Below are 12329 nucleotides of genomic sequence, written 5' to 3' on the forward strand. Positions count from 1 at the left end.
TTTTTTTTGTATTTTTAGTACAGACGGCGTTTCACCATGTTGGTCAGGCTGGTCTTGAACTCCTGACCTTGTGATCTGGCCACCTTGGCCTCCCAAAGTGTTGGGATTACAGGCATGAGCCACTGCGCCTGGCCTGCATGGTGTTTTAATGTAATTTGATGTAATTGTTACTAATTTTCTCATTTTGAAATTTTCAAGGATTTATCAAAAGGAAAGAAAGAGCACAAACTTATTTTACCCTCTCCCCTCTATCCAAGTATATCATGCCTTCCTTCTTTAAATTTGTATTTTAAATATGAATTTAAAATAAGGGGCTTGGTTCTGCCTGTTGTCAGAACAGTTACCTTAGAATTATTTATTCTGCCCAATAAATAATTGCTGGGACCAGGCACAGTGGCTCATGCCTGTGATCCCAGTGCTTTGGGAGGCCGAGGTGGGCAGATCACTTGAGGTCAGTAGTTCGAGACCAGCCTGGCCAACATGGTAAAACCCCGTCTCTACTAAAAATACAAAAATTAGCTGGGTGTGGTGCTGTGCGCATGTAATCCCAGCTACTCGGGAGGCTGAGGCAGGAGAATCGCTTGAACCTGGGCGGCAGAGGTTGCAGTGAGCCGAGATCGCACCACTGCACTCTAGCCTGGATGACAGAGCGAGACTCGATCTCAAAAAAAAAAAAAAAAAAAAAAAAAAGAAAGAAAAAAGAAATGCTGGGTTGGACCTGATGGCTAGATCAGCAGGTGAGATTTCTTTGTCTTTGTGATGTCTTCCCAAATCACTGCCTGTGGGAAGAAATCACAAGATAAAAAACTAAGTCTGTTTACCTGGAGAAGCATTTTATAAAAGAATGAGCTTGACCCTGAGTCATTCTGTAGCAAATTAAATCTTAATTATGTTTTGAGTCCCTTTACATTCTTGTTCTGAGAACCCAAGGGTTAAGTCGAAAAATTATTTTACTTGTCGAAAAATTATTTTACTTGTATTTAATTATAAAACTAATCTATGATTTAAAAAAATAGAGGACTTTTTAGAGCTCTTTTAGGTTCACAGCAAAAATTGAGTGGAATGTACACAGTTCCCATATACTCCCTGCCCCTACCCCCGCTGCCCCCTGCAGCCTTCCCCACTATCATCATCCCAATCATCTATGGATTTTTAATAGAAAATTGTAAAACACAGGAAGGAATAAAAAATGAAGTAAAAATCATCCAAATCTACCATGCAGGGATAACATAGTCCTATTGTGTTGAATTTCCTTTCCTCTTTTTTTTTTTTTTTAGACAGATTTTTGCTCTTGTTGCCAAGGCTGGAGTGCAATGGTAGCACACAAGCTGCAACCTCCACCTCCTGGGTTCAAGTGATTCTCCTGCCTCAGCTTCCCAAGTAGCTGGAATTACAGGCATGCGCCACCACACCCGGCTAATTTTGTTGTTGTTGTTGTGTTTTTAGTAGAGATGGAGTTTCACCATGTTGGTCAGGCTGGTCTCAAACTCCTGACTTCACGTGATCCACCTGTCTTGGCCTCCCAAAGTGCTGGGATTACAGGTGTGAGCCACCACACCCAGCCTCCTTTCCTCTTTCTTTTCTGTACATAATCATTCTTTATCAAACTGGAATCAAAATATATTTCACTTTCTTTTCATGTAGTATCAAATGTTGACTGTTTTCCTGTGTTTCCAAATGTTCTTCAAAAACATGGTTTTTAATGGAATCGTGTAATGCACCACACTTTATTTAACGCTTTGGTGGCAAGAGTTTGATTTGTGTCTCCTCTCGTTGATTGCAGATGGACGTGGGCACCATTTACAGAGAGCCCCGTGAGTTCTCACCACTTTGGCCGTATCCTTGCATTTTGGTTCTGGAGGCTGACTGGGGACACCCATTTGGGATCCTCACTGTCCCTCCTGGGGGTTTTAGAATCTAGAGGAAGGGTTTGATCTCGGGAGAGAAAGCAGGTCACTCATCCTCCATGTGAGACAGGCGCTCGGGAGGGTGTAACGCTCGCCTGTGTCTCCGTTGGCCCATTCAGGGAGGCTAGATCTGAAAAGCCCCATTACTGGAGACTGGGCTCACGGCAGACAGGGACAGGTCATTTGGGTGGCAAGCCAGGGTTTCTCCTCACCCTGGTTTCCATTCTGATCTGGTCACTTCCTGAAGGGGAGGAAAATGGCCTTGGGTTTGGCTCTGCCAGCCTCTTACAGGGGTTTCTGTTAATATTTCTGACTCTGACCACATGAACACTCAAAGTATCTTTTGATTCTAGAATCTGAGTCCTGCACTCATGGCCCAGTGGATGAGTCCTTTACCTCCCCTGTGCAGTCCATCCTGGGCTCCTGGATGTGGTCACAGGCTGGGGTCTTCTGATTCTGGGATCACCAGTGGATGTTGTCTCTCTTAGGGCACGCCTATCTCAGGAAGTGGCTGCTGCTCTCAGACCCTGATGACTTCTCTGCTGGGGCCAGAGGCTACCTGAAAACAAGCCTTTGTGTGCTGGGGCCTGGGGATGAAGCACCTGTGAGTATATTTTCCTGGGTCTTCCTTATGGTCCCCCATGCAGCACTTGGTGGTGGAGGTACCAAACCACAAACAAAAACTCTATTTTTTTTTCTGATTTAAACTAATATGTGGTAATTAATGAGAAATGTAGAACATGTAGAAAGGTGTTAATAAAAAATGAATGCTCTGGGTGCAAGGTATTAATAAAAAATGAATCACTCATAATCCTACCACTCTGAGAGAGCTATTATTATCTCACTGCACATCCCTCTGGAAGGATATACACACGTATTTTTCTTTTTGCAACGGTGAGATTATTGTATACATATATTATATTGTGACTTGAATTTCATTGCCTAAGAATGTATCATGCTCATCTCTACATGTCAGTAAGTAAAGTTATAAGTTGGAGGTGGTAAGAATGAGAAAAGTGTTGAGAGCAGGAGAGGTATCTGCATCTTTCTATGTTTGAGGAGAGGAGAAAAGGTTTGGAATCATCTTTGTGGGAGAGGAATGAGGGGTTAGATTTAATGAAAGGATTTCTGCACCAACAGCAGAGCACCCACTCTGGGGTGGACGCTTTGTTTGTAGTGGAGTCACTTCCCTCATGGTGCTCAGCAGCGCAGAAGCAGAAGAGAGGCAGGTGGGTGGTGGACATGTTGTGCGAGGGCAAGCCAGGAGTGCTGAAGGTCAGGGGTGAGGTGAAGGTCAGGGGTGAGGTGAAGGTCAGGGGTGAGGTACCTGAAGATGGCTGATGGCACTGTGCAGGGAGGGAGAGGAGGACAGGGCCCCTGGGGTCTCATGCCATGCCTTGTGTCCCCCCCCATCTTCACCACACACTGGCTCCTTGGCCACCTGCATGTGCTGCTTGGATGAATGTGGGTTTCTATTGCTCCGCTCAGCTGGGCCCCGGGTGCTGTCTGCCTCTTCCTTTACCTAGGTGTAGTTTACTCCTTACCTCATTCTCCTCATCTCCTTACTCCTTATCTTCCCTGGCTGTCTCCAGACTTTCTTCCCTTTCCTAAGCTCCAACCTCAGCTTCCCTTGGAGAGGCAGAGCTGCACAGCGATGAGCGGTGAGAGCTGTGGGAGCTCCTGTGGTCCTCAACTTGCCGCCCATCTTCATCCGCCTTCCCTCCCTTCTTCCGTCCCTCCCGCTCCATCATCCCACCACCTCCTTGGCTGTGACCTCACATCCTCCACTGTCTTCTTTTGCCTCCTCTTTCTGATCTCTTCTCACACTTGTCTCCTCTGCCTCCTGCTCCATGATCTGTACCAGGCAGGCTCAAGATTTCCCCATCCTAAAACACCCCTTCCTTGACCCATTTCTCCCCACCCCTCCTCTGCACTACTATTTTCTCTGTCTCCTACTGCTGGTCATCACCAACTTCTTGAAAGGGTGCACTGCATCCCCCTTTTTCCACTCCATTACCAGCTGCTCATTCCTTCTCCTCTTCGGTAGGAATCCCACCACCTCCCCTCCCTGAAACCACTGATATAAGGGTCACTCATTACCACAGCTTAGGAGCTCTCCTGTGTTGTTAGTCTGCACCACTGCTCCACAGCGTTCGATTCTGGAGCCCACGCCTTATTTGAAACTGTCTCCTCCCTTAGCATTCATGACTCTCCTTGCTCCTTTTCCAGTGGGTTCTTCAAATTCGATGTGCAGTTCAGTCCCTGTTCCTTTGCTGTGTCCTGCCCCTCACTGTTGAGGAGTCCGTCTCTTTCAGACACCATCTGAGACTTGTAAATTGCTCTTCTCCAGCCTGGATCTTCTGAGCTCTGGACGCTCAGTTTCAGTTGCCTTGTCATCAGGCCACATTAACGTGTCCCTTAGGCCCCTCTAACTTATTATAGTAAGTCTAACTTATTATAGCAAAGCCTGGTATCATTTGCTGCCCACTCCCCACACCTGTTCCCCATCCTGTACCAGGTGACATCTTAGGAAATTGCATGGTTATCCACTTAGTCCCCCAAACCAGAGGCCAGAGTTTCATTCTTTACCCCTCAGCCCCCATGCAAGCAGCTGGCCAGTCTTGTTGGTGTGAAAACCTCAGTGTACGCCTCTTCTTTTTCCCATCCCAAGACCCAGGTTTGAGGCCCGGCTCCCACTCTCTCTCACTTGGGTCTGTTTGTGAATTACAATATAGGTTCAGCTGGTGTAACAAAGATGCCCCAAATAATAGGCGTTAAGGAGGACAGATGTTTATTCCTCTCTCATGAATGCCACCGTCCAAAATTGGCACAGTGCTTCGGCAATGATCAGAGACCCAGGCTCCTGGTCTTCTCTCCACTGTGATCATCATGTAGCCTCCGTCACACGGCCCAAGATGCTTGCTCCAGTTCCCATCACCGTGTTTGTATTCCAGCCAGGGAAATGAGAGTAAAGGACAATGGAGGCCACATCTCTTCCTTCAAAGGCATGATCCAAAAGTTGTACACATTTTTGCTTAGGTCCCATTGACCAGAACTTAGTCACATGGCCACATCTAACTACAAGGGAGCCTGGGAAATAAAGTCCATCCTAATGCTGTCCAGCCAAAAATTGAGATTTTGTTAGAGGAGGCAGAGAAGACTGGATTTGGGAGAACAACTAGCAGTTTCTGTCATCCCTCCTAAGTGACCTCTGAGGTCTCCTAACTTCTTATGTTATACTTCTCCACCTATCCCCACCTTATCACCAGTCATCTTTTTTTTTTTTTTTTTTTTTTGAGACAGAATCTTACTCTGTCACCCAGGCTGGACTGCAGTGGTGCAGTCTCGGCTCACTGCAACCTCCACCTCCCGAGTTCAAGCAATTCTCCTGCCTCAGCCTCCTGAGTAGCTGGGATTACAAGCGTGCGCCACCATGCCCGGCTAATTTTTGTATTTTTAGTAGAGACGGGGTTTCACCATGTTGGTCAGGCTGGTCTCAAACTCCTGACCTTGTGATCCACTTGCCTCGGCCTCCCAAAGTGCTGAAATTACAGGCGTGAGCCACCACGCCTGGCCACCAGTCATCATTTTTAAACCCAGGTAGAATCACGCGCATCTCCTCTTACAAAAATGTCCAGTGACTTCCCATTGCTTTTAGGATAGAGTACAAGATCCTTAGCATGACATTCAAGGCCCTTGACATTTGGCCTCAGCCTAGTTTCCCAGTCCCACTTGCTGTTATGTATCTTCATGGGCACCGTCTGTGGCCACACCAGATGATGTGACTCTTTCCAGAATGCTCTTCTATCCCTCTCCGGCCTTTTCCCCTGCTGGAATGCCTTTCCTCTCTTTGCCTACCAAGAGCCAATTTGTTCTTCCAGACCCAGTTCAGATGCTGCTTCCTCCCTGAAGCTTGCCTCGTCTTCCAGGAAAATTTACTGGTTTTTCCTTTGGGCCACCACCCAGCCCTTTGGTAGTCTAATCAGCTTATGTGTCTGTCTTCATCACTGAGATTCAGTTTCTTGATGATGGGGACAATATAGCAAATGTGATATCTTTTATCTCCCCTCTTGCCTAGTATGGCAGGTCTTGCACACAGTAGGTGCTCAATCAGTGCTTATTGTCTAGGGGAATAGATATTTTTATGGATGGCTGAAAGATGATTGTTTTCTTCTGATATGAGCTGAGGAGAATAAACACAGAACACATCCCTTTGGGCACGCTGTGATATGGGCAATTCTGGGATTGAGTGTTTTGCAGCAAGGATCCTGAAGCAGGCTTCTACGTGTCAAGTGTGACTGCGTGAGAAATGGGGTGAGGCTAGTCCAGGCAACTGTCCAGGGAGTTGGCTGCTGGGCACAGCCTGACCTTGCTATTCTCCTGTCCCTTCGCTGCTCGCTAGCCCAAGAGCAGCCACCAGATCTTTTGTCTGTTCCTCCAGCTGCCAGCTTCCCCTTGTGCAAGGGCCTCTGCATGAGTTGCCTCCTCGTCTGGATGCCTCCACCTGTTGCTCATCATCCAGGTCTCAAGCTGGGAAGCATTTCTGACCCCACCTAGTTACAAGCCCCCTTGCTCTGTGCTCTCCAAGCATGTGGGTTCTGCTTCCAGCCTGTGTTAAACCTCAGCTTTCTTATCTGCAAAGTGGGGGCATTCTAGCCCCTTGCACCCAGAGCATCATCTGTGGGCAAGCAGCATGGGCATCACTTGGACACTTTTTGAAATGCAGAATCTTGGGCCCCACCACAGACCTGCTGAACTAGAATGTGCATTTTAATTGGAATGCACAGCAGTGGTCTAGAAGACACTGATTCTCAGCCTCTGTTGCCAGTTGGAATCATCTGGGAAGCTTTACAAACCACTGCTGCATGGGTAGTCTCTCCCACAAATTCTGTTTTAATTGGTCTAGGGTGTGACCTGGGCTTTCCAGGTGTGTCTTTTCTTTTCCTTTTTTTTTTTTTTTTTTTGAGATGGGTAGTCTCACTCTGCTGCCCAGGCTGAAGTGCAGTGGTGCAATCTCAGCTCACTGCAACCTCTGCTTTCCAGGTTCAAGCAATTCTCCCATCTCAGCCTCTGAGTAGCTGGGACTATAGGTGCACGCCACCATGCCTGGCTAATTTTTGTATTATTTGGTAGAGACGGGGTTTCCCCATGTTGGTGAGCTGGTCTTGAACTCCTGACCTCAGGTGATCCGCATGCCTCGGCCTCCCACAGTGCTAGGATTACAGGTGTGAGCCACCGCGCCTGGCCCTCCGCAGGTGTTTCTAATGTGCAGCCCAGTTTGAGACCCATTCAAGGTGGGGGTGCAATGAGGATTAAATGAGAGACTGCGTACACATCAATACATGTGGGATGTGATTTTTGTTATTACTGCTCCAGCCACAAGACACGGGACATGTTATTGGATTTGTTTGCTGAAAGTCTGTTTTCCCTGCATGGTAGTCAGCTCCATGGGAACACGGTGCTTATTCATGTCGTCCCCTTATTCATTGCCATATCCTCTGCCCTTCAGCACCATACAGACACCTAATAGTCACTCAGTAGCTAATGGCTGGGTGAATGAACACCTGCATGTTATTGAAGACAGAGTGGCCAGCTTAGACCTCAGTTACTACTGTACTATGTTTTAACTGGGAGGTGGGGGAGAGCGGGAAGGAGACTGAGGTTGGTGGAATGCTTGCTGTGTGCCACATGCATTTACATCATTATTGGAGACGTTCCTCGTACAGTCCTGGAAGGTCAGTATCATGGTCTCTGCTGTACTCAAGAGGAGGCTGAGGCTCAGGTGAAGGACCTTGCCCGAGACCACGCGGTAGTAAGTGGCGGAGCGCAGTCTGCCTTACTGCAGAATGCAGCATTTATGTGGCGAAGGTGGAACTCTTAGAAAAGGAAAGTAAAACCCTGTGCTCAGGAGCGCGTGAAGGAATCATATTTGGTTTTCTTTGTAGCTAGAGAGAAAAGACCCCTCTGAAGACAAGGAGGACATTGAAAGCAACCTGCTCCGGCCCACAGGCGTGGCCCTGCGAGGAGCCCACTTCTGCCTGAAGGTCTTCCGGGCCGAAGACTTGCCGCAGAGTGCGTGGGGCGCGCCCTTGGGTGGGAGGGCTACAGGAGGCTGAAGGCGCAGGGCTGGTGAGGGTGGGCGATGGCGGGCGGGGTCAGCTCCCTGGGGGAAGGAGAGGCGTCTAGGAAAACAATCAGAATTTAATGAAAAGTAATCAGTGCTGGTGGAGTTACAAAGATTCAAGAACTCTTGAGAGTAATAGCTGCCCCTCAGCTCCATTCCAGTGTCCTCTGGGCCTGGTCTGGCAATATTTGGCTACTCTGTGGACCCATTTTCTTGGTTCTCATGGAGAAGTCAGCGCCATCTGGACTCTGTTCTGGCCTTAGGGCTGGCTCTCACTGATTTTCCCTCCCTCTATGAGGAAGCCCTTCCTGCTAGTGGCAGAGCTGGCCTGGGGAGCAGTTGCTCTAATGTTGGAAGGGTTTGCATGAAGCACTCCTGGGGCCCACTGTCTTCACAGATGAAGGACATGGATCCACAAGGTGACCCACCATCCTAGCTTGCCTGAGACTGTCCTGGTTTTAGCACTGAAAGTGCCTGTTCCAGGAAACCCTGCAGTCTCTGGCAAACTGGGACAGTGGGCACCCGACTTGCAACCACCTCTTCCTCCCAGGAAGGCCAATGTGGCCACTGCCTGGTTTCTCACAGTGGTTGGCCCAGTAGCAGACCCATCTGTGTGTTTAGTAAATGCTGAGGAATTATACCGAATATTCTAGAGCTCTGGTTATCAACTTGGGCATGATATTAGAATTCCCTGGGAAGATTCAAAACGGTCCAGATGCCGGGGCCCCACCTCCAGCATTTTAGGTTGATTCGAGTTAGGGCAGGGCTCAGCATTGGTAGGGTTTAAAGGCTCCCCAGGTTGTTCTGTGGTGAGGCCCCGTGGCGAGCCACTATTTTAGAGCATGGCATTAACAAAACCAAGCCACTGTCCACCGCAGAGTCAGTGAGAAGGTTTGCAACTTGGGTCCCTGGTTACAACTTTTCCATAAAGATTATTGAGAGTTTCTGCTTTGGCTGCTGACATCAAGAAATGAAATGTACAAGCTTACTTGGACCAAATCCTGAAGAAAGCCTGTAAATAAGTAATGGGTATTAATTCAGTACTAAAACACATGCTTAAAAATAGTCTGCACTTATTGACTGCAACTATGTGGAAGTGAGGCTGGCGAACTTCAAGAGGGGCATGGGGAAATAGAAATGTTTGCTGTTCTTAAGGTGAAAGAGCTTTGTGTTGAATTCCCTGCAAGGGTGTTTTAAAAAAACCAAAATAGATGGGCAAACAGATCATAAATGTTTGCCAATTGTTGTTGCCTTTTGTATTCATGTAGATATTAGCTAGCGTATAATCTTTAATTACCCCCCTCCACTCACCCACTCATATGTCTATAAACATAACATGATTTATACACATATGTATGTGTATACGCATATACATATATATCTGTATCTACATGTATAAATAATGTGACTGATTCAAAAAATAATTGGTTTGGGGCAGCAAACCAATTTTTTTTTTTAAAAAAAGACAGAATTGACTTCTTGGTTAACCTCAGGTAAATCGCTGCGCTAATAGATTTAAAGGAAAATGTCAACCAGGCACCAATAATGGGATATTGTTATAACAACTGCCAGTCCTTTTCTGGGTACTTACTGCCCTTAATGATGTAGGTTTCTAATTAGTCAGGCAGTCCATACGTTGGTAGATTCAATCTGAAAGGCTTTGAATGCAGGGCGGGGACAGTGAACGAGCTGTTTGGGACTGGTGACAAAGTGGCCGGGAGCTCTCAGGAGTTGCTGCTCTGAGACAGTCCTCCCTCTGGGGAGCCCCTGGGCTGAGTCCCTGTGTGAAGGGGCCAAAGCTTCTTGCTGAGGTAGTCCCAGGACTGCCTGGAGACAGAGAAGGTATAGTCAGGGTTTTAGAGGAGAGACAGCAGGCAGGCAGTGACTGGTGTGTCCCTCCTCCCAGTGGACGATGCCGTGATGGACAACGTGAGACAGATCTTTGGCTTTGAGAGTAACAAGAAGAACTTGGTGGACCCCTTTGTGGAGGTCAGCTTTGCGGGGAAAATGGTAAGGAGCAAGGGAGCAGGAGGGTTCTCTTGGGAGGGGACTTCCTGGCGCCCTGTGGACGGTGCCGGGTGAGAGCAAGACAGAGTGAGGTGCCCCCACCAGAGGTGTGTGAACAAGGAGGGGCTGATCCCGGTGTGTGGTGAGACACCCACATGGGCCCAGCTCTCAGGGGCTGCCCTGCACACGAATGTGGACAGGTCTGCCCTGGGGTGTCCCAGACAGACACATAGATGCGGATGGCCCAGGAGAGGACGTCGGACAGTGGATAGTAGAGGAACATTTGGGGGAAAATGGAGCAATAGCATGGAAACTAGACATGAAGGCATAAAGATAGGGAAACTATATTTTAAAGATGTGGGATAAAAACATAATGATTATTTAAAAATGTTGTGGGAGGTAGTTGGGCAGAGAAAGACCCCTCTGGTGGGCACCCTAGCCTCTTCCTTGCAGCCCACCTTCCTGCCCTGAGGTGGGGCTGTGGCTCCAGTCCCTGCTGACTTCTGTCCCAGCCCTTCTCGCCACACAGGCTGCCCACTCCCCAATGTCTGTGCACCCCCCACAGGCTTTCCTGGCAGCCCCAGCCCTCCCCAGGCTTCAGCCATCACCTCTCTGCAGAGAACTCCGTAGCTCTCTGACCCCTCCCTTCAACCCCAGGCCTCTCTGTGCCTCTAAACAGCTCTGCCTGCTGCACCTCTGAGCCCTGGAGGGAGTCTTTCTCTGCACAAATTGCCCCATATCCAAAAGCCTCTGTCTTAACCAGGTACAACCATCAAAGGCAGAAAATGTGGACCTGCCTTGATTCTTCCCTCTTTTTTCTCTCTCCACATCCCACATGCCATCTCTAGCTTTTGACTTTAAACTTGTCCCCACGGCCCATCCCTACCTCGTGCCCGCATAGCCACTGCCAGCTCTTCCCAGGACCATTCCCTTGTTTCTCACCTCCTGGCATTGAATTTTTGAACAGCCCAGGCCATTTGTCCAAGTACTGGATTTGTTCGGTTGTTTCCTTCTGTTGTTTAACTTGTTTCTCTGGCTCCTCTCTTTTCTGTAAACTGGAAGTTAGGTCTAGAGACTCCATTAGATTCAGATGAAGTATTTCGGCAAGAACTCAGCATAGGTGATCTGCATGTCATATGGCATCACAACAGAGAGCCATAATGTCGGGTTGTCCCATCATCAGGGATGATCGCCTGATCACGCAGTTAAAATGGTGCCTCCAGACAGCTCCCTTATAAAAGTAAATCTTCCCACTTTGTAATTAGCAAGTAAACTGTGGGCGATATCTTGGCACTATATGGATATCCTACTTCTCAGCTACCTCTTACCTAATGGTCTAAGCATCCATTGACCTTCCTGTCTGAAGTCATTTAGTTGGGACTGCAAAGTGGTGATTTTCTCATTATCATTCTTTTTCTCTTGATTAGCCAACGTTTTTTTTTTTTTTCTGTAAAGAAGAGCTTTCTCCCTCCTGCTTTGTTGAGTATTAGTATGGACCTCAATACTTTTTATTTTTAATGTGTTAAATCGGTCATTATTGTGTTCATGTATGAATTATACTGAAGGTGGCCATCAGGAGCCCCTTTGAGCTGGGCTCTCTCTCCTCAGAGACTAGCACAGGGTCCCAGTGAAAATGTACACAGGGATGTAATGTAGATTTTAAACTCATTCATGTGGAGGTGTAAATGCTTACTGCAGATTCTCACCTGAGTGAAGGTTTTGGTGTGGGCTCAGGGTCCAGGTCTTACGCCCTGCGCCTGGCATCAGGAGGAATGGGGACAGCTGCTTGAAGGTAGGAAGGAAACAGGAAGCTGCGGCTGTACGTTTTTGTGGGACACTAGTTCCAAGGACTAGGATTAATTTTTCCACTTGACACTTGGGGAAATTCACATCCTGAGATTGTTCTTATTTCGCATTCCCATCATGGAAAGTATTTCGATGGTGGCTAGAACCAAGACCGACGTGCCTTCACATTCATTGGAACTAAGCCTCAGAGCTCTGGGGCTCCTGGCTGCTCCTGGGTCCCTGCCAGTATCTCTGATCTCCCAGGGTCTTCTGTTCTGAGATGCCCTTGGCTGGCCCTGGGGATTTCTTTAGGAAGGTACCAGTGTCTAGGGGGAGGTGAAAGGACAAAGGCGGCCAAGGCAAGACACTGTATACAGTGGATTGGCATTTGGGCTCACGCAAGAAGCTGTACCTCCCATTTTTCCTCTAGAAGGAGGTGGAGGGAGTTGAAGAATGACCTTATGGTGAAGGAGGCAGCTGGAATGCTCCGTCTTGAAAATTTCAAC

At 48.0% G+C, this 12329-nt stretch overlaps 1 protein-coding gene across 7 annotated transcripts in view; it reads left to right on the forward strand.

Annotated features, from left to right (window-relative positions):
* The window catches only part of DYSF (dysferlin), a 229721-nt gene that overhangs the window by 64836 nt on the left and 152556 nt on the right, over positions 1 to 12329 (forward strand). For all 7 annotated transcript variants that reach the window (XM_030827268.1, XM_030827272.1, XM_030827270.1 and 4 more), the window contains exons 11-14: positions 1784 to 1814; positions 2396 to 2511; positions 7853 to 7979; positions 9938 to 10041. In XM_030827268.1, coding sequence (XP_030683128.1) covers positions 1784 to 1814; positions 2396 to 2511; positions 7853 to 7979; positions 9938 to 10041 — 378 coding nt within the window. The remainder of the gene's footprint in view (positions 1 to 1783; positions 1815 to 2395; positions 2512 to 7852; positions 7980 to 9937; positions 10042 to 12329) is intronic.

Source organism: Nomascus leucogenys, chromosome 14, assembly GCF_006542625.1.
Source record: "Nomascus leucogenys isolate Asia chromosome 14, Asia_NLE_v1, whole genome shotgun sequence".
Classification (NCBI taxonomy): Eukaryota; Metazoa; Chordata; class Mammalia; order Primates; family Hylobatidae; genus Nomascus; species Nomascus leucogenys.